The sequence below is a fragment of the Pagrus major genome, chromosome 12 (genome assembly GCF_040436345.1).
Source record: "Pagrus major chromosome 12, Pma_NU_1.0".
Taxonomy (NCBI): domain Eukaryota; kingdom Metazoa; phylum Chordata; class Actinopteri; order Spariformes; family Sparidae; genus Pagrus; species Pagrus major.
The window spans coordinates 18,219,913-18,243,487 of NC_133226.1; the positions used below are offsets into that span (position 1 = coordinate 18,219,913).

The 23,575-nt window shown below is 38.8% G+C and overlaps 1 protein-coding gene across 2 annotated transcripts in view; it reads right to left on the reverse strand.

Annotated features, from left to right (window-relative positions):
* brinp1 (bone morphogenetic protein/retinoic acid inducible neural-specific 1) overlaps window positions 1–23,575 on the reverse strand; it is a 99,563-nt gene that overhangs the window by 51,625 nt on the left and 24,363 nt on the right. For both annotated transcript variants that reach the window (XM_073477432.1, XM_073477431.1), the window contains 2 exons: window positions 15,182–15,372; window positions 2,691–2,860 (listed from right to left, as the gene is read on the reverse strand). In XM_073477432.1, coding sequence (XP_073333533.1) covers window positions 2,691–2,860; window positions 15,182–15,372 — 361 coding nt within the window. The remainder of the gene's footprint in view (window positions 1–2,690; window positions 2,861–15,181; window positions 15,373–23,575) is intronic.

The window sequence follows — 23,575 nt, forward strand, 5'->3', positions numbered from 1 at the left end:
CTGTTATCTTTCCAGATCTGAAGTTCAGATGGTCTTCATTGATATTTATGGGAGGTGATGCACTGTTGCAGGATGAAAGTCTATATGACGGTGCGACATTCCAGTTTCTCTGCGGTGTGCTGCCTCTTCTCTCATCTGCAATCTGTTCTTTTTTCCTACTAAGACTTGTGTGATTGCAGACCCATGGAAAACTGAAGTAGTCTGAATAATTATGATCACCTGGGCTTGAAATTAACACCAGCTAAACTCGCTCAGTGTAGGTAATATTTGACTGTGGCAGGCAACACAATTCTACCTGCAGCTTTGTTTGCTGAAGTGCTTTCCCTCTATTTCCATATGTACTACATGAAGCTCCTCCAGTACCGAGGCTGCAAACGTTTGTGCTTTTTATGCATCTTCTCCCACCTAACTGTTTTAAAAATAATAATAAACATTTTCTATTAACTGCACAGCTGTCTCATTGTCCAATTCTGAATTTTGTGTTATTGAGTATGAGTTAAAATGCATAAAAAGGCAATAAAATGGTATGTTTGCAACTATTTTAATAACGGCACAGATGTGGTTTCCTCAATGCAAAACTGCATGTTAAAGGAGGAGAATCTGAAAGAATGACATTTGCACAGCGAGCACGTTGTTTTTGTCACGATGCTGCTGCAAGTGTAAGATTTTTGTGTATTTGTGTTGTGATATATTTGGCACATTTACAGGTTATTCATATATAGGTGGAATAATACTAGAAACACAATGATGCATTTCACAGTCAGCCATCAAGGCTTAGGTGCTCTGGCTTATCAGGGTCCCCGCAACTATTCTGCAAGCATTATAGAAGCAAGCGGTCCCCGCTGCTGCTGAACTGCAGACTTGTTAATCAAGCTGACGTCTTCACAAAACAAAACATCCCAGAAGCAGTGCTGCACACTGAGGTTCACTCCTACTCTATCTTTTTTATTTATTTATTTATTTTTTCAGTTGTGGCATGTATGTATTGCCTTGCAAACATATCAGCAAGGTCATAGCAGACAGTGGATGTTGTCCTGGGGCCCTGAGCAGAATTATTCATTTGTTATACAGGTATACGCGTGGAATTATAATGATTCACTAATAGATACTATGTTGGGCCTGAGTTGTTGTGGCCATGCTTCATTTTTAGACTTTTCTTGCAACAGTCTTGCAATATATTGTTGCAAATGTTTCCATTTCAGCAAGCATTAGATGGAATTAATGACATTACATTTTTAAGTCTGGGAGCTGACAGCAACACTTTGAATTGTGTTTGTGTACGTGCCATTTTAGAAAAAGTGCAAACCACAGTTCGTATGATTTAGTGAACAGGAATTTATCTGAAGCCCTGCTCGATGCATTATTGTTTTTATTATTATGATTTTTTTATATATAACAAGGGGGAGAGAGACATTCTGTGCTCAACTGGTAAATTTGCAAACTAAACCTTATTCCAAGCTGATATTAGCTCCTTCTTCACCTGAGACATTAATGAACATTTGGGCTAATTACTGCAACATGCACCCAAAACCGGACCGGTTTGGTTTGACTTGATGTTATTTATATTTTAGATTTTACAATTGCTCTCCCTAGCCCCCTCTCCTCAGTCTCCCTGGGTAAACAGGCATGTAAATGACCACAACTGGCAAGCATTTGCAGGTAGCAGGCTCACGCAGCTTAAAAATCCCATTTTCTTCTTTTCTCTCCGGTTATCAGTCGTTTCACAGCCGAAATAGAACAGAAATAGGAGACAGAAAAAACAAACAAAAAAAAAAACAGGATTGCCATTTGTCCAAATGCCTAAATCAATCTACAGTATGTGCCCTGTTCCTGCTTGCTCATGGTTAACTTAATTTCAGCACCTCCTAGTGGTAAAATCTTATAAAACTGTTTTTATAAACCCTGACGTGATGAAAACATGTTTAGAATAAAAGAGACAGTTACATGCATGTAAATGTAGAGTCTGTTTCACAATGAACCTGTTTGCATTTTTGCATTTTCTGCATTTTTTTTGTTTTATTTTCATTACACCTCCTCTTTCATATGAATACTTTGTGAGTTTTTGCATCAAACGTAGCGTATTGTTTACTGCTGCTCACAACTTATGCCAGTGCAAATTTATTGATATGCACTTTCTTCGTATTCATGTGTACGAACATGTGTAATTCACATGTATAAATGTTAATTTTTTATGTGGACATTTTCAATGTGGAATTATTTTCTTTACATGTGTTACAACTTCACTTCTCATGCTACCAAATGTTAAAATATTAAATCCACATTTGACATTGTTATTTTTACAGTAGTTGTAGTAAACATTGTTTTGGAAAGCACTCACAAACAACTATGTTGTTTTGTTTCATTAGTTTTCTAATTAGGGTTAAAAAAAGCAAATAATACATAAAAAGCCATAGGCCTATATACTAAAAATATTTATAAAAAAAATATTAATAATATAATTAATGTTATCTAATGTTAATGATTGCTACTGTTGAAGTAAAACAAAAAAAACATTGTATTTATCACTTTCAGCTGCATGTTTCGTGTAAATGTACTGATTGTCCTGTTTACTATATGCTTCATACGACAAGAACTAGAATTCATCAGATAGCGTACTGTATCCATGTTTCATCTCACAGACATGACTCAATAAATATGTGTGTGTGTGTGTATGTTCAATATGCACCGACCTTGATGGCATTGGTGGATATTTGTATCTCGTGCAGCTTCCTCATCGTGCCGTCACGGTCAATGAAGTAGGACGAGGCCAGCTGATGAAGGGCTTCCACGTTCTGAGTAGCGTTGGCAAGCTTCCTGTCCAGCTTGTTTTTGGCCAGATACATAGTCAGCGCCTCCTCTCCTACAGGCAGCACAAGGGGAAGGAAATATGATCAGGATTATACCTACTTAATGCCTTGAAAGTTTTGTGGGAGAAAAAGCACTTGATGTGCTTAAGGTGTTAAAGTGAAATAGAGAGTAAAATATTTAAATTCTCATCTAAAGAAATCACCTTAATTTAAATTGCACTGACATAATGTAAGTATACTGTAGATACCTTCATTTGTGAGCATTGTCCAATCCAGGCTTATCTGAGCTGCCAATAGAGCTCTTAACAGGAGAGATAAGTCAGAGGTCTGAATTCCAAGGCAAGCAGTTTTAGTTCGTGAAACCAGATGCCCCAGTTTTCCAGGAACAGTCTCAGTATTTGCTGCTTTATCCCCAGCTGGCACAGTCCCCAGAAATGTCCCCGAATTTACCCCTATCGGGACGGCATTATTTCCATGAGAGGTCTACTGATATAGAATTTTTAGCCCCAACACCACAGGAATTGTATCCTGTGGAGAACAAATATATCACATCCGGTATCTTTCTAACCGAAAGCTAACATAGGATGGAAAAAGACAAATCGAATATAAAGACACATGAAGAGAAAATAACATCACAGATTGGATAGATTTAATTAGTGCAGAGAAAAATAGAAAAATAGAGACGATTACAGGAGCTGCTGCAGCTGGTGTTAAAACCATGTGCAGCCACTTGAAGAGGATTGTACCTGTTTATCTGTACAGTAGGATTGTGCAGCATGTTCCTGGATTATCATCTGGATGACTGACTTTATTTACTCATGTGCATGCTTAAATCAAATTACTGACCCTGTCTGGTGATAGCAACACACTGCCTGGAGAGGTGTTAATTCTTTCTTTCTATGTCCCATAATTAACACAGATAGGGACCATTTTTTCCCCCTCTATGATGCTTTTAAACTACCTCTCATTGCCAAGTTGTTGTCTCTTAAATCAACACACAACACAATAAGCTCACAGCTATGAAAAGAATTGAGCTATTTCTCATCTGATTGAAGAATTATGTTGGTATCGTGCTGAAATAACTGCCAGAATTAAGCTCAGCACTCCCGATGAGTCATTGTTGTTCACGCTCAACGTAGACTTGGGTCGACCTTAAATCCTTACTCATTTTCGGAGGTAAAGAGACAGAGTTCCCACCTCTGGTGTGATGTGAATTTAAAAAACCCCTGCCACGGTAATAAGGTCACAACTACTGTGAATATAAAACTGATTATGCACACAAAAAAAAACAGCATGTCTGTAATCCCTCTCGCTAAATGCAGTCGTATGCAAGCAGAATTATAATTGCAGAGGTGAGAAATGAAAACCCAAACATCCTCACCCCTTCGCCGTGTTTGTGTACAGTACGCACTGTATGCCAAGTTTGAATGTCCGCAGGAAAACGGGGGTGACTGCGATTAAACGGAAACCAGTGACCTTTTCGGAAAGCGCCTGTGCACCACAAAGGGGAAGACTGCGAACGCTTAGAGCAGTAACAGGGCCAAATATTTGCAAAGCACCAGACAATCTCTCCGATTTGCATGTCATATGTTTGTTTGTTGACACACTATGAAAGGTTGAGCCGCTAGTTCTATGCACATCGTATTTTTCCATCTCTCATTCCTACGAGCGGAAACAGACGCATAAAAAGCAAACAAGCAAACACCAATTCATTTCCACGAGCTCACACAAACTTGCCTTCGAAGATTACTGTTCAAGCGGCGGACCATATGCCTGCGACTCGCTCAAGAGCGTGTCACATATGTTCAGGTTTCCAGTGATGTGAATGGTTATTTGGCCCCCAGCGATGCATTGGAGTTGGTCATTTAACTTGTGGTGACCGTGACTAGGGGTGGGTAGCAGTCAGGGCCAATGTCTCATGCCTGGTTAGAGTACAAGCACTGAGGGGACGAGGCCCCATTCTCTGACGCTGCCATGCTCCCGCGGGGGTTAGCAAAGTTACTTACACACACTTGACTTACACTACTGCACAAGAATAATGGTGCTACATTAAGCTGCTGATACGCCCTTTTTTAATCTCTATTGCAACTTAGTGTGGCAGAAAGGAGCTCTTCTGTACATAAATATTTTGTGGTTACTGCTGCTGGTCAGGCAAAATAATTACCTCCGAGGCGTTAAAAATTCAACCGTGTGCACCTCTCTGTAAGTAATACATTGTGTTACATTATTACAGGGCCCCTCACTGGCACGCTGCCAGAATTAATCAGCTCATGCAGAGCTTCTGTGTTTTTACAGCTGAGAGGTATTTAAAAACAAAGTGCTGTTTCACCTCGAAATCAGTACGAGTGCGTGTCAAAGTGTGCATCTACTACCTATGAACATTTTTTTATATTTTTTTTATCCCTTTTGTGTGCATGCATGCGGATGTCGACGAGGGTTAGGAGTTCAAGTAGGGTTTTAAAGTAATGGAATGGCTGGGAGTGCTCCATTCCGTGTTAATGGTACATGTGCGGGTCACTTTATGGAGAACATTAAACTGTGCTGCTTTCTTTCTACAGTGCAGATGAAGGAAGCTAATGGTTTTTTTTTTTGTTTTTGTTTTTTTCAAAACACTCTCAGAAACCATTTACATTTGCAGAGTATACACAGAGATAGAGTCGGAAACATCTATCCTGCATTCAAGTTGGGCTGTCATTTGGAAACAGACCCCATCATAATAATTAGCTATTTCTCTGTGTTTACAATAAATTTTTGTGTGTACTGTAGATATGACAAAAACAAAAGATTAAAAAAAAATGTGTCCTGAGCTCAACAACCATCCGTGCATTTCAGAACAGATAATGGTGAGCAGTAAAACCAAACAAGATCAATGAATGGAATCTGCAAACCTTCCTCATGTTAATCAAGAAAACATGATATAAACTGTGTTTCCAAATGGTATTATTGTTGGAACAGGCGTTGCAAAGTTACCGTTACGTGATCATGTGATCTCGCAAATCCATCTTCAGGCTCCAGGCTTCAAGCTATGTGCTTGTGGTCGAACACAAAGTGGTTTACAAAAGCAGGTAAAATTACCTGGATCATCCGCATAGCTTAATTTTGTATTGTGCTGCCCATACAGCCAGAGAGAGCCACTGTTTGTTTGAAAGCAAAAATGGCAAATTCTGCTGCTATAGCATCAGTTTTATCAGAACTGAAGAGTATATTTCATTGAAGGACGAGCAATGAAGAGCACTGAAGTCTTTTCTTGATGAAAAAGAGTTTTCACTCTTCTCTTGACTGACTTCAGTCAGCGTTCCACCGACTGGTAGCGCTCTACTACTGCTGATCTGACTGTACAAGCCGATGATAGACGGTGATAGACAGATGGTTTAACCATAACCAGCCGAATATTTTTCAAAAGTGCCCTGCCCTTTTCCAAAATAGTTTCTAGCGGTGCCTTTGCAGATGGTTCCGTGTAACAAAACATCTGGCGCCTCAGGTTAGTTGCAAAGACAGAGCCGAGCAACTTCCAACAACACAGGACATACTGCATTCGTTTGTTGTTGTTTTTTTTTTTTTATTCGGTAAACAAGCAGTCAACACCAATTTGGAAAGAAGAGAGGGTTAATAAGCATGTCTATTAAGGTGTCATCCTTTTAAATTGATTGATAATATAGTTTGAGTATTGCTTTGCGCAAAGAAGTAAAGGTTGAGTCAGGGTGGAGAGGGGAGTGAAAGGAAACATTAAGCAAAAAAGCATGAGTTAATTCATCCATTTAGTCTGTAATGGAGACATGAAAGCAGATAGGGTCGTACCGTAAATCGAGCCTTCATTTTCGCAGCAGATTTTGTGCCAGGCAATCAGAACTGCATAGTGAAACCGAGGCTCATAGGAACCCAATTTAAATGCTGATGGTGTCATTATTCTATGGTCATTTCATTGCGCAATCAACATTTACTTTATAATGATAAGTCAATGCAAAAAAAAAAAACTTGTCTACTGCCAGTTTAAAAACAGGTGAACAGACTAGACAGGTAGTGAATGCACACACACAGTACATTCAAATAAGTGGAGGAATGAAGTGAACCAGTTTTCTGTTCAACTATAACTAGATTGTCCTCGCTTTATGTCAGAGATATTCAGAAAATGGGGCTGTTGCTTTGAGATAGCCACGCTCTCACTGCCCAATTATGCCCTCTACTTTTTATGTTGGCTGCGGAACAACCACACAAAGTTTCAAGCATGATGTAGCAAAAGGTAGTTGTGACAGCTTTCACTGGGTCATCTTCCACTGCAACCCAGAGCACAGCAACTGTTCTGCATATGAACTCTAGCCTCAGGCTTCAGTGCCCACAAGTCATTTCAATAAACTACTTCTTCCTCTTCACTGCTGAATGCATAAGACTGTTGCACTGAAAAGGGCTCTGATCCAGTCATACTGTATAGGCTGTCTACTCACAAGAGAGTAGGAGGGCAAATTAGTGTTCAGAGCCAAGATACGGTCCCTCCTACATTCGCAGTTATGCCGATACATCCTTTCTTGATCTGGTATGACCAATAGGTCAGTGTTGAGGTTGATCGATTGGGGTGCAATCGACTGAGTTGGACCTTTAAAGCAACGATATGTAACTTTCTGGAGCAAGATATTCGATTGTGAAGTCTCATCCCCAGGTCATCAAAAACGTATACTTTAGGTTGGTGTCTTGGTCCATTGCCAGCCCAAAGCATCTGACGTCAGTATTCTCCGCACTGAGTGTAAGACCCAACAACCAACTATCTTTCTCCAGAAACGTACACATGGTAGCTTTAAATGTCCCATATTGTAGAAAGTAAGAATTCCTGTCTTTCTTTTGATTATAAAGCAGGTGAAGGTGCTACATAAATACTGTGAAAAAATCAAAACACTCAATTCACGCAGAAATACACACAGCCCATATTTGGAAACTGCCTTCAAATAAGCTGTCGGGACTTCTGTAACATTTTGATGTTACAAATACACAGTCACTGCTCTCAGCAATGCTCCTAGCACACTCTTGGTTGCAAAAACAGAGAGTGGATGCAGAAATACAGTGGGTGATGCCTGCTCAGGCCTGTTAGAGCTAACCAATCACAGCAGACTGGCCTTTAAGAGACAGGCACTAAAACAAAGTGTTCAGACAGGGTGAATAAAAGTGCTGTAGGTATACACAGTATGAGAAATATAATGTGTTTTTTTAAGGATTAAAGCATGGAAACATTTTTTTGCTGTTTCTTTTTGTCTTCTCGAGCCAAAATGATTTACAATGTCCTTTTCAAAACTGTAGTTATAAAGCAAAAGTGAAGTCAGTTGTCTCGTTTGTCTTCCTACTTTCATAAACATTTGCATCCTTTCTCTCTGTCAACTCAAATGCTCTGGGCCTCTCTGTGCAAACACCAACCAAATTCACAGCGAGACAGCAGCGCCTTTACTCAAAGTGGAAAACTGATTTCAAACATATGAGTGGCAGAATTGACAGATGTGGTGAAATATGTCCCTCAGAGCTCTGGCAAAATGCAAATCTGTCCTTCACGCTCTTTTCGTCAACAACACCTTCCTGTAGCATTTACACACAGCTTTGGTTGTGCAGGGACTCTGTCACTATTCCAAAGCTGTGTAAACATCGCAGGTTTGGATTCTATTGTCAATAAGCATACTGCACGCAGTGTTCTTCTCAGTGGCTTCAGGCAATCCAGAGATGTTAAGCATCTATGTCAAACTGTCTTGATGTGTTTTCCAGTTTCGGCTTCAGAACTTCAGTTAAAATCTGGAGCACTGACTCGCAGTGGTGGTGTCTTTTGTTTGGAAGTCTGCATTCGCTCTGTTTAAACTTTAAGTCTCCCACGCGCAGTATGCACCCAGGATGCAGTCGGGTTATATGTTGCACATCAAAATACACATCCCTTGATGCCTGCTTTAAAGAATCCACATACTCAAGGAGAAACTCAGCTTCAGGTAATATGGGGATGTTGGAATGTTCAGACCGCAGAACAGCAGCAGGTAATTGGTAATTATCCCCATACAACTTCAGCAGACGCTGTCAGTCGGTGGAGTTAAGAGTACGTGACAATCTTCCCCTCTTAAATGCTTGTTAGAATGGAGTTTACCCCGACATTGCTACTGTGGCATATTCCCACACCTTTACCAACTGCAAGAGCTAGACTTTTGATGGCATGGTCCAATGTTTAGTTAAAACAATAATAATAACACTTTTGATTACTATCTGCTTTTTTTTTTTTTTTTTTTTAAAGTGCAACAACCACAGCACAACTGGTGAGTCATTGCCCAAATTCACCATGAGCCAGCGCATCTCCCTTGGCTTTAAAAATATATACAGTATAAGCCTTTAGATTCAGTGAAGATTGTCTCCGTAAATCCAGACACAAACAAAGGGTATTGTCACAAACAGTTTTTTAGTCCTCTGAGCGCTGCGTGTCAGTGCCGAGTGCTTCCAGGCGCCACAGGCACTATTGTTCTTGGCATGAAAGGAAGCCACGGGACAGTCAGATACAAACAGATAAATAAATAAACCGAAAAAAAGGTCACACGTTATTTGTAGAATGTAGTAGTAATACTGTACTAAACTTAGGGCTTTGGTTTTAATAGCGGGATAAAGGATGGGGATGCATCAGCTTGGAGGATTAAAGGAGAAAAACAGCAGCACTGGCCAGTTCTTCAGATAGTCAGTGGCAGAGGGGTCCATTTGCAAAAACAGATGTCTCTATTTGGATTTATTTCTTCTGAATGGTTCTTTTTGTCTGCCCTCCAGAGAATATCAGTATAACTGAAGTTGGGTTGTTTCAATAAGATACCTCGTGTTTTTTTTTTTTTTTTAATTTCCTGAATCATATTTTTTTTATTTATTTTTTGTGCACTCAAGGGAATATAAATCAAACACATGTTGGTTTATTCACTTTTATCTGTTTTTGCAAATGAACTTGTGTGTGACAACTGTGGGTCTCATCTTCTCTCCCTTCCCCCAAAAAGTTACTTTTTTGTTTCTTCGAAATGTGGCCGTGTTCTTTCCCTTACCCCAACCAAGTAGCTTACACTGCTTTAATTTGACCGTTTAAAGGTGCCCTGTAGAGTTTCTATTTAGTTCAAAGGAGGGGACCTCTAATAGGGCTCTTTAGATTTGACCACTCAACTTTAAGTTGCCTGTGAAAAGGAGAATTCACTTCTTTCCTCTTGAGTGCATAATGGCTCTTGAGACCACACAGTATAGGTGGCTTAAGAGAGAATTAGCCTCTTCTGTGAATTTTATCACTTGCCTGGTGTGTGCACATTTATTGGTTCATATAACTGTGGTCTTTAGTGGGCAATCCAAAGATTGAGATAAGAGTGTGCTGACCCATAACTTGAAACAAAATGGCCTCAAGGTTAAATCTAACATGGTGAGAACTCAGAGGGTGGGAAGAGGAGCCAGAGGTTAAAAAATAATGAAGGGCAACAAATGTGAAGAGAGGGAGGAAGCTTATAAGGGGATGCAACATGATGAGAAAAAGGAGGATGCTGTGGTTGAAAATGATATTTCTGTGGCTTCCCCCCCCCCCCCCCCCCCCAACTACTGTCGAGTTTAAGCCAGCTGGTGCATTGGTGGCAGTGGTGTTCTTCCTAGCTTAGACACGCTTTATTACACTTTACCTTCATATAATGTTTCGGGGCCAATATTGTGTTCCCAATTTCCCAAATTAGTGTCTCTGCATGAATCCTCTTACAGAGCGCTAATGTGATATTGCAACCCTAACCCCTCACACCTGATATTCCTCTGCACAATTTAGCTGAATTATTAAAGCATACTGTTTGATATTAACTGAACTAAAAATGTTCAACTGAAACAAGTCTCCATTTCCTTTTTCTGCTAGTTGAAGTATCAGTCCTGACATATTAAAACAGTTTGAATTTGTTCTGTAATTGCTGGACACAGGGAGTGGACGATAATGACGAGTTGTAATTATTCCAAATACAAAGCATTTGCACATAATTGATAGGTTCATTAGATGTCTGAAGAATTGACCATGATCTTCAACATTCTTCATCATTAACCCTTACTTATCTTTCTTGCCAAGTATTGAAACAAATGTACCCCAATTAAATCAGGTCAACGCGTGGCTAAGTTCCAAGATCCAAGTACAGTGTGTACAGTGTTAGAGAGAGCAAAAAAAACGTGGTGAAAGTATCGTGCATATTTCTCAAAGGCATTTGATTGTGAGATTACACAGCATTTCACACAACTGGAGCGACTACTTGGCAATGTTTCATGCATACAATTATATAATGCAGGGTTTGAGTAAAAGAGTGGATTATCTTACTAATTATATCTTTGAAATGCAATTGGCAAAGTAATCAGAGTGAGCTGCCTTCATGAGTCCCTCAGAGCTTGAGATAAGATAAGAGATTCGAGGGAGAAGCCATTTATATTTAGACTTGGACAGCAGGGGTGCTTAACTTTTATTTTTGGGAAGCACATCCAAAATACTGTACACATCCATTAGAGGCATGTATTCCTCTTTCCAGAGTGAGCTTTTGGAGTTTGGAATTTAAAATTATATTTTTTTCACAATTGCAGGATTTTGGGAGGGTGGTTTGATTGCCAAAAGCAAAAAAGAAGGCCTTGAAAACAGGCTTTTATAAATAACAATGTTTCTTTGATCAAAATTGCATCTCTGTATATGTTCGTCTCAAAAAGTACTTCTCTCTAATTCAGGCTGCCTGAAATTTGCTAAGTGTGTCTGTTATTTAATAAGTAAGTGCCGGCAGATAAATCAGAGCAATACACATGATAATCATCCTTCCCCACTTACCTGTAAAGCGCATCAGTACTTATGAAGAAGATTATCTTCACGTTAAATTTAGCATCCACAAAGAGAATGCAATCAGCATGTGTATGGCTGTAATGGTTTGGGGTGTTGTGAATGAAATTGAAGCTGTGACGTTAGCTCCGTGTGAAATGAGTCAGCTCTTTCAGAAAATGATTTTGTTTCCAAGTTTCCTGGAATCAGCATGCTGTCATCACATTCAGTCCATCTACCCGTGATGGAAAAAGAACATTGTGTAGATGTAAAAGTAAAACTATGAATCACAGAACACAAGCTCTGCCTAGAGGTCAAAACACATTAGGGCAACTTAAAGTTAATGTTGGGTATTTTTTAGGTTAAAAACACTTTATATTGCCTGTAGGAGCGAGTCGATTTTTGATTTTTGACTGCCAGCCCACATGGCTGAAAATACCTACTGGCTGTGCACAAAGATCAGCTTATTCAATGTTTAACTGCTGACTGTGTAATATGAATGGAGCTTATGGGTCTGAATAGTGAACCCAATACAGAAGTGCCTTAAACCGGTATTCTTTCTAATGGCCAACAGGGGCCAACGCCACTGGTTTAAAAAAAGAAGTCTGATTTTATGTAAGCTTATGAACAAATGGCCCTTCTTCCCACTTGATTTATTACCACAATGAACAGCTGTCTAATGAATTTATGGTCTCAATCTCAAGTTTTAGGGGTTTTTTTTCATTTCAACATGATGTTCATTTTTGTAAATTATGGTCCCATTTACAGTAAAATAGACAATAAACAGAGTGTCGTTTAGGGCGTCACTAGCTTGTGATTGACAAGTCACTACCATGGCGTGTCCTCAAGTTCTCAGTCACGATATCCTCTGCAGCACCACCCTCTCTTCTTAATGTGGTCACTTCTGGTTATAAAAACCAAGATAGTGACTGCCGTAATGGCAAACTTGTGGCTTTAAAACGGTTGGCCGCAAACCAATGGGTGAAGTCACAATGGGTTCATACTTGTGTTTAACATTCCAGTATAATGCTGTAGCTGATCACTCACCCAAGCCACCAGGGAACCTTACTTTTCTGTGTTTGAATCTGGTTCGTCACATTAGTATTTTCACTATTTTTCCTGAGATGTGTTGTTTGGCAAAATAACGAACCATTCTCTCACTTAAAGGTGCAAATTATGTAAGAACTGGTCATCCTTTGAATTCATACTCAAAACAAATAGGGTGACTGCAAAGTTCTGCTAATTTAGCTAGTTAGCTCAGTTCGCTTCGTTAGGCGTACATCTAGGGGTCCAGACTGGGAGCTTGGAGCACCAGTGGAGTGTTGGTGTTTCCATCACTAGCACAGGAATGGTGGACAGGGACAGGCTGGGGCTAACTGGCTAGCGTACTAACTTCAGTAGACATCTCTGAAACAAAATACATATATGTCAAAACTGTTATTTCTTCACATTGTGTTGATGATTTCAGTAAATCTCTGTATGTTTTCATTAAAATTCTAACATATTGCACCTTTAACTTTATTTTTGATTGATGGGTATCTCCCACATGTTGTTTTAGATACAGACTGATCATTACCCATGCAAGAAAACTACCCATTGACACAAATTCTGAGAGTTCTCTACAGTATATTTGGTAGGTTGATAGCTTCCAACCGGCAGCCACACCTTGCATCCACAATATTGAAGATTGTGAGAATTCACATATGATTTTACAGTACGGTTTGCCAGTTCACTTATCAGACGCTCACACATTTGTTCACTGGGGCTGCAGTTTGCCGACTGTGGATGTAAGATAGTACTGTAACAGCTTTGATGCAAGTTGTGCGTCACTGTCACTGCTGGAAAATCCACTTAAGCCATATGAGATGGAATACCTCTTCAGAATAGAGTGATACCTCTCTTCAGCCAGTACGGATCCTGTACAAGTCACCTACCCTGGACAACCGACAAATCCCCATACCTGAATACAGCCACCACTATTGAAAATGTAGGTCTAACATGCTGTTGTTACAGCAGTCTCATCATATTAACAGTCCAATTACAATGACTTTATAGATAAAACCTGATTCAAGTTTTAACTTACATGTTCAGATGCACTTTGTCATCAAAGAAATAGAATGGAAACTGCAACTCATTCATCAGTGATGTTCTCTGTTCATTTAGCTTTGCTTTATGGATGCCAGGGCTGTCTTATAAAATGGTTCAGTAAGTCTTCTGTGCTACCACTTTGGTCACTTTAAAGGTCCCATATTATAGAAAGTAAGATTACATCTCTTTTTTGATTATAAGCAGTTCTAGTTGCTATATAATTACTGTGAAAGTATCAAAACGCTCAACACACGGAGAAACGCACACAGCCCAAAATCAGAAACTGTCTTTAAATGAGCTGTCAGGACTTCTGTAAGCTTGTGATGTCACAACTGTACAGTCACCACCCTCAGCCATGCCCCCAGCATGGCCATGGTTGCAAAAAAACAAAATAAACAAACGGTGGGCGTTGCCTGCTCAGGCCTGTGACAGCTGACCAATCAGAGCCGACTGGGCTTTTCAGGAGGGGGCCCTTAAAGAGACAGACACTGAAACAGAACATTCAGACTGAGAGTGAATAGAGGTGCTGCAGCAATGAACAGTATGAGAAAAATAATGTGATTTTTTAATATTAATGTATGAAAACATTTTCTAGTACACACCCTAAATAAAAACATGAACCTGAAAATTAGTATAATATGGGATCTTTAAGTTGCCATAATCTCGCTGTGGAAGAAAGTAATTTGTATCGTGAAAATGTCTGCTTTGCCCTGCCCTTCTGTGATGTAGCTGCAGATTTGCTGCTGGAGAGAGTTTTTCCAACACCCGGGAGAACAGCTTGACCCCAAACTGCTTCACTGAGCTGTTCTGACATGGTTGCAAACAGGCAGATGAATAATCTTGGACACTGTGGTGTTGCAGTTTCACAGTATTATCATATGTGATATTTATTTGTACCAATGAGAAGAGAAATATCTATAAATTCATGTTTTTAAAGGTAAAATGTGTAATAATGGTAGTTGAAAATCATATTGTTGGTTATCTTGGTTATATTGTATTGTGTTACAGTGACATCTACTGAAGTTAGCATGCTAACCAGTTAGCCCTGTCCCGCTCTGTCTTGATTTATGTTGCATGCATTGTCTGGAATTACACTAATGATCAATTTAATAAAAAAGATACTGTTTTAAAATTATACACATGAAGTATTATTTCAGTCCTCATGGTCATTTAAAGTCTTGTTTTAGTATGTTAACTTTGCTGCGTATAATGACCAACACATATTTGACAGTATTTATATTGCACCTAGACCAACACATACTTTGCTGCACATAATGACCAAATATCTATTTGCACACGTATTTGCAGTCCAAGAAATTAAAGTCTCTGAAAGAAGGCTCCCCAACCTCCCCAGCCTCCCCAACCTCACCAGTAAAGCCATTACATTGACATGAAGCATACCACAAACCATGTGTAAAAAGGCATTTAAATCAGTATGTGGAAACTGTTAATTAAGCATGGAAGTGAGCTAATGAAACCAGTGGACCTCTCTTACCTCCCAGGGTGGCTGAGATGAGAATATGAGTTCCATATTTCTTAATAATGGTGTCGATGAACTGCTGAGTAGTGGGTCTGCGGCCCAGCAAGCGTACGCTGCGCTGGAACTCAGGCATGAGCGGCACCGGGTTCCGGATCAGGTCCCTCCTCTCGATCGCTGTGTTCCTCACCTTCCAACGTGCAAATTCCCTGAGAATCACAGGAAAAACAACCACTTAGTATATGCAACCACACAGTCAACAATACAAGTAAAGCACTACTAATTACAGAATGGTAACTCATGAGTTAGCCCAATGCAATCTTATCAAATGCATTTGTGGGGAAACAATAGACATCCGGTAGTGAGCACGTCTAATCTGTCTGATAATGAAGATGATGAAAAGGGCTGGAGTATTTTAATATTTTATAAAGCAGTTCTAAGCTTGGAGATATGATCAATCACATAAAATATGTATTTTAAATTGAATTAATTAACAACAAAAACACACATTACACCATCACTTTAATGAGTCTCGTGATGGTGAAGCTTTGCATTCTGCGTTTAGTTATTCACCCGGATGTCAAAAATCATCAATTTAATGGATTTACTTTGACCAGTGTCCCGTGACGTTCATCTGTACGAGGGTATGATCTCATTTAACTTTCTCAAGGTTCTTTTTATCTGTGTAATGCTCCGACTTGAACCTTTAAAAGAAAACTACCAAAGCCAGCAAGGGGATTATATAAACCAATAGTACAACCTGCTAAACTGTGCATCATTCTACCTTTGTTCTTTTCCGAACTGCAGATAAAAACATTCTTTTATTCCAAGTATTAAAAAGATTCAGTAAACTATTTGTGTGGATGTTCATGATGTTTGCTTCAACACCCGCTGAGACAAACATCAAGACAACATTTCTACAGACAGACATTACAGGTATCTCTGTTTCTCTGAGGACCTTGCCCCAAGGATAAAAACACCAGGTTTCCTTCAGCTGTGTAAAATGCAATAGAAGGCACACAGTTATTGAATCAGTGGCTAAATGCCTTGCATATCCAGGAACTGTAGGTCAGTGATTGGGGAGTCATGTTAGCATGGTTCTTTGGCAAAAATGTCAACATAGAGAGTTGCATAGATATAGTTAGTGTAAAACATATAACACAGTATATTTGTTTTCCTGGGAAAAGCTCAGCAGAAGAGGGATTGTGTTAATGCAAACTGAACTGGAAGCTGTGATTTTCATTTTCTGTCATTCACAGAAACCTAAGTATTTCCATATGGAGTGTGGACATTCTCAAACACCTCAAGCAAACATACATGAGCGTTGATCTGTTGATCTGATACATGTGCTTACACCTTACCTTAAAAGTGGAAGCATGCTCACATTCAGATGTTCATATTCTGAGGGGATAAGTATAATTGAGTCAACACTAAACTAATTCTTTTTAGTCTATAGACGGGGGGAATGTAATTTCCTCATTAGTGACTGATAGTTTTAAAAGCATTTCCTCAGAATTGGATTTAGATTGAATTTAGATATATTTAACGATGCAGACTTTACTATATGAATGATGAGCGCAATTACAGTAAGTGTGTGTGACTTTAAGTGGCACAAAGGCTCCATCGGATCAAGCACAAACAAACAGCCTCGTCGTCTCTATAATGTAACCCTAAAAGCTCGCTCTAATTGAAATCTGAGATCTGCTCAATCGTTGCATACAAAAATCAACCAACAGATAATAAAAAATGCACACGCACACAATATGTTTGGGAGATTTTAGCTGCTCATTCTGCTTTTTGGATATTGTATTTTAATCTTATTAGAACGTGTATTTAAATGAGTCTTGCAGAAATCAGATGGGAACAGAGATCACACAATTGTATTAGATGAAATTCTACCACCTCAAGTTTGATGAGAGTAACTCCCCGAATCACTTAACTGAATCATTTCATTTCTGTTTCAATAAATACAGTTCGTTGGTCATGGATTCCATGTCTGCAGAAGATGAACTCTTTATACACAATACCGCGATTCAGTGCCATATCTCTAAGCACTATAGAGAGCGACAGCTTGTCAAGATTTTTTTGAAGGACCATGGTATTGTTGAGAGTCAGCGTGTCCTCTATGCTCTCCCTAACAATGCTGGTGACAGGTGTTTATGTTCACACAAAGCCACTTAAAATTTGCGAAGAAACTATCTTGACTGCGATCAAAACAAAAAAAAGGAACCTCACAAGAGGTTAACGTAAAACAAGTATTGTAGAAGCACAGTCAGTGACATTGACATGTCAAGCTTTTGTGTAATACAGCGGTGTTAAGTCAAATAGCGCAGCAAAAAAACTCACACATGTAACACTGTCAAGGACTATTTAAGCGATTTTTCAGTGTTATTATCAGCCAATAACAAATGATTTTTTTCATTGAAAAAGTAAGCAATGTGCACAAAAGCTAGAGCACACTGCTTTATACTGTAACAGCTTCATCCAAACATTTCCTCCAAGTCTTTTCTTTCACAGCCCTCGAGGGCTCCTCATAATGATTTAGACATGAATAGATGGGTCCCCTCCAATTGATCGTTGGTTTTTTCGTTTGAATTCCCTGACACGCAGTCAGCGATGTGTCAGTCTGCCTGAGCACGGCTTGACGGCAGCACTTTTTAATGCTCTGTTCAGCACTCTATATTAGCATTTAGAGCTGAATTCCTCTCTGCCCATGGACAGTTTCCTATACACAACCTAATGATGTCGCCAGCATTTCAAAGGTAATATCTTGACGACTCTGTCTCTCTCTCTCTCTCGCAGGTAATTTTACACATTTGGTTCCATCAAATAGCAGTAAGAAATGAAGACGTAGTCTCAGAATGAGTGAATTGATGCTTATATAATGACAGTGTACCCCACACCGCTTTTTCTTTACTGTCTAATCACACGCGCCATTGAGTAATGTTTTCCAACCAGATATTCAATGAATGCTCTCTGGCAGATTTGCAGGAGTCTTAACTTTTGACAACTTTGCATTTCCTCGACGCTGCAAAGACAAAAGTTCTGGCGGGACAGGTCTCGCCAGTCGTACGAGTACAAGCTGATTCAGCTTCCCCTGCCTGTTCCACGTCGCTGTTATTTCTGAAATCTGGAGCAAACACACACGCCAGCCGAGCTGAAGGAGACTTTCAGATTTGCAGCAGACGTACCGAAATCTCTCCCTTGTCATTCTTTGCCGAGCTCTCTCTCGCCGTATCCCTCACTGCTGCTATCTCCCTCAGATATCAATTCATTTCCACTGAATCCTCCTCACGGCTCCGTCACTGCCAATTATTACATAAAACTTTATATGGCAGCCATATGTACTTGGGGCCTTCTGCCCCAGATTAGGCATGCCAGCAGATGGAACCTCCGACATGATTCAGTGCTTTACTTCACAGCTCCAAGACCAGTTTAATGACCTATCAAAGGAAGTTAAGAGGAGATAAATGGGATTGCAGCTGCATAGGAGGAAAATGGGAATGTAGGTGATTATTGCTTTATGGTGTTAAAGTAACTCGCATGGGAGGGAGGCTACATTACATCTGCCTGTGTGGAAGTGTCCATGACCTGCAGAAAATACAGGAAATAATAATAGAGAGCCATAAATAAATACTAATTAATTTATAAATATTTACAGTTAATGGCACTCAGGGCCTTATATATCTGTGTCATGGGAAGGGTTCATCTGCAAAAATAGACATTTATTATGTATATATATATATATATATATATATATATATACATATATATATATATATATATTTTTTTTTTTTCCTAAATGATTTTTTATTGCGCATTCAAGGGAATATTCAAGCAGTGTTGGGTTATTCATTGAAGAATGGCTTTAATCAGTTTTTGTTTATGAACTCTACACTATATGGTGGATTCTATGCATCAATAATGTGCACTCTTTCATCCCACATACACACTTTCATGTGTTCTATACAGCAACATTTTGAACAAAGAGTTTGCTCCGTGATGAGTTCTTGTTTTTTTTCCATTAAGAGCCAGCTAAAGTCAGTTAATCCCCCAGTGCCCTTTGAGACCACCATTTTATCTGATTCCTTTTCAGTGTTTGTCTCAGCACATTTTAGTCAAGTACATGAACAATGGTTGCTAGGAAATACATTAGACCTTAAATCAAGAAGTCCAAAGAAGAGTAATGTTTGGAAAGCAGCGTTTGTACTGAAATGGTTTTTGGGTTTTTTTTATGAATATTACAGTGTGCTAGAAGAGAAATTAGAGGGAACTCAAGGCAAGTCTGTCTAAGTCAACACCTGCAATAAGATCACTAAAAGGCAATATTAATACTAAGTGTGTGCAGTTTGCTTGAGACAACTGACTGTCCTTGTTAGAGCCAAATTACAGGAAATGCTCATGGCCAAGTTATCTTGTGAGGATCAACTGGATACAAAATGCAATGCATAACTGAGATGGCAGAATGAAAACAAATTAAAAATTTAACAGAATACATTAACACATTTCTGACAGTGTCCCAGTTTTATTATTTTGGATTAATTGATGTGTACAAGGGGTGTGACCATCCCTTCATTGTACCGATACATCAGCTGTATATTATGCCAATTCGACAGCATCGGTCTGGGAAAAAGAAATAAACAAGACCTCAGTAATGATCAACTTGAAATGCCTCAAACCAAACTATTTGCAATTTCAAAAAGTTGACCATGCTCTTGACCAGGCTTTTAAAAGTGTGCTTCTCAACATTAAAGGGGCACTGTGTAGTTTTGGAGAAGAAATTAAAACTCAGATTCTTAATATTTACAATATTGATGAGGTCATAATACAAACTCCGAATCCATTTCCAATTTCCATAACTGAATAAACAAGCTGTTCTCAGAGGAAAATAAGGTTCCCAGAACACTGTTTGAAGCTGGAAAGGTGGCAGGGTCCACCAAATAATTCAATATATGAAACTGTGTCATACTTTAAGGTCAGTTTCTTTATTCAGTCATGAAAACAAGGATAGTTTTTTTTTTGTTATTTTGTTTCGGCATAAAAAAACAGTCAATAAGGATCTTTCTCTTCTGATTAAAATGTCTTCCCCCAAACTACAAAGTGCACCTTTAAAGTTGTAATTCATACTATTTTCATGAAATGGGAACAATATCATTTTTGATACTTTTGCTTTTTTTTACTTCTTACTTCTGTATTTTTTCTGCAATAGCCATTCAGTGTATTCCGATTCAGTAATCACTTCTCTATATTTTCATTGTCAGTGGCAGGGTCTATCTTTCATGCTCTGGACTACCTACCGATGGATGAGGGATTAACAGGAAACAAAACATTTATGTAATCCAGCATTATTGTTTTATCTCCCTGATATCAGCCTGACTATCTCTCTGTTGTATTATAGTTACTATAATATATTACGTCACTGCACACGCAAAACAAACATTGCCTACACTCACACAAAGTGGATTTCATTGTGATTTTCTGGTGAATTTATCCTTTAAGGACTATGCGCAAATGTCCAGTGTGTAGGATAAACAAGGGTATACCATCAAAAATGGATGTTCTGTCCTCTTCCATGGAGTCCACTATATTGTCCCACTATGTTTCTACAGTAGTTTTTTGCATTTGTAGCGGCCACCACAGAGAAGGGTAAGGCATGGCATATTCAATTGGTTGCAGCCTCACTCTTGAATGTGAATGAATCCGACACACTGGACCTTTTAATCCTACATGACCTCAGCAAACTGCTACTCTCGCATACAAACACCCTGCCAGTGATGAAATGTTAGATTACTCTTTCTATGAAGCCCAAATAATACGTTAAATATGCCTTCAAAGGTCATTATTGTATGAACATTGTATAAATCAGTATAACCTTGACAATTATATGATTTTTGATGTCTTTTGACAACAGTTGCAAGGTATTATAAATATGATCATAAAGCTATTCTTTGGATTGTTTTTGTACAGTAAGTGTAATTTACCTGCTTAGACAGTAATCGCTTTACTCAGTTTGCATGAATTACAAAATGTTATTAATATCATAGTGCTCTCTGTTACCATAATGGATTGAAAATCTGGCTATGGCATGTCATAACACCTTCCAGGCAGCATGCTGTCTGCTTCAATTAGAGTTGGGCTGCATTGACATCCACTGAATATTCCCCAAAGCTCTGACAAGGGCAGGAAACGACCATCACACGGTTTGTCACCACAGGCACTTTGTTGATCCTGGCGCTAGAGCCCAGATTAAAAAAAACCTTGAGAGTGCATGACAGGCATTCAAAGTGGAAGTATGGCGGCACAGAGGAATGAGAGGCACTGTTTTGTAGGAAGAAAATCGCTAATTAATTGAGTGGGAAACGGACCCGGAGACAACATGTTCTTGGCTGCCTCATAAATGACATCAGAAAACAATAAAAGCACGAGTGTCAGTAAATTAGAGAACTTGTCATACTTGGCTTCTTGTTTACCTAAAGTACGTCCTCCTCTCATACTGTATCAAACAGCCAAATGTAATACATATTCAGAAGGATCTCTTGTTCAGTTGTATTCTTGACCTTTGTCAGACTGCGGTACAAAAAATAAAAAAATAACCGATATCTGACAAAAAGCCTGTGCCAATTTCTCTTCACTTGAGTCACACAAACAACCATTTATGATGAAACAAGTCAAATAAAAATGTTACACCTAGCTATAAACATGTAAGTGGTATCAAAACATCTTGACTTTATTTGAAGCAGACAAGATGTTGTCATAAAGGGCAGCAGTGTGGCACTCAGCATTTTGTAAGGAAGATTTAAAGCATGCACCTGCTTTGGAAAAAATAATGTAAGAACAAAGACGGGCCAAAATAAATCTTGCATGCTTTTTTTTTTTTTTTTTTCTTTTAGTTGAAGTACTTTTAGCTCATCTCCTTGAGTGACTGCAGACACTTAAAGCTGTGGTGTTAAATAAGAAATCGGGAGATTGTTAATAAAGCGATGTTTTGTGGACGTTAGCACAATGTGTCATTCAATTCTATTCAAGTGCAAATTATTGCACTTAATGTTGCATAAACTAATATCAAGTATAATGGTTTGTGCTTCAGCTCAACTTAGCCTCGTATTTTAAATGTATGAATATTTTGGCTTATATTGAAATAATAAACTGTAAAAGAAGGGGAAAAAATCTTGAATTTATTCTCCGGCTACTGATTCAGGAACACTTTAAATGCAAAATGTTTAATCTTTGTTTAAGGTTAAAAATTAAAACTCAGTCACTATCTTCTTACCCTCATGTGGTTGGACAGTCGGGTAAAGTTTCCTAGTCCACAAAACATTTCTGGAGCTTCGCAGGCCAAACGGCGTTGCAGCGTTCTCCTAAACAACTGAAGCAGATGGGGACTTGTTTTACAACCTCTTTTGAAATTAATTTGGGTAGGGGCTTCCAGAGACTTTCAATACACCAGGCGAGCTGTATGGAGCCACTTAAAACAAGTCCCCCATCTACTTCAGTTGTTTAGGAGAACGCTGTTTTGCTGCGAAACTCCAGAAATGTTCTGTGGACCACAAAACCTCACCCTACTTTCCATCCGCATGAGGGTGAGTAGATAATGATTGAATTTCCTTTTTTTGGTAAACTTGTTCTTTAAAGTACTACTTTCGAAGAGGCTCCCCGGCACCACACAGTCGACGAGAGGCCAGGGAGAATCAACCCCCCCGTGCTCTGTACATTCTGCTCATTATGATCCTTTTAACACAGACTGTGTCAGATGATGATTCAATTCTGCTGTAATTTCTGCAGCTGTAGTTTATGCTTATGTTGTACTGAGTTGCATCATATGTTAGTAGTAGTAGCAGTATTTAAAGAAAGGCTCTCTTTCGCAGAAAAATGCCATTTGTTCAATGAAAAACAGCCTTACAATTTCTGTCAATGTTGTTTCAAAAATGTAATATTTTGACATTTTAATACTGAACCAAAACAGCAATAAAAGTTGGAAACTGATGGCAAAATTTGACAAATAATACGAATCAAAGTCATATCAGCATCTGTCTGGCATCGTTCCAACACTGTTAGTTCGCTATTGATTATAAACAAACATGTAATTATCCGAGCACGGATCATTAACATACCGCATAATAATTGTGGGATTAAAAGGTGTGGTTATTATTAATTATAGATTAGTGTGACACATAAAAGTTAAGACATTTTAAGTCTTGGAGGTGCAAAATAAAAAAAATAAAAAAAACCTAAAATTACTTTATTTCATTCTTAGCCCAAAGGTTTTGATTTATAGATAAAGATACATTATTCATCATGCTGGAAGTCTCACTATATACAAGGATACAATATTCATCCCGCCGAAGTCACAACAAATGTTTAATTCAGGCTTACATTATTTTGTAAGCCCTGTTGTTCCATTGCTTCTGCTTG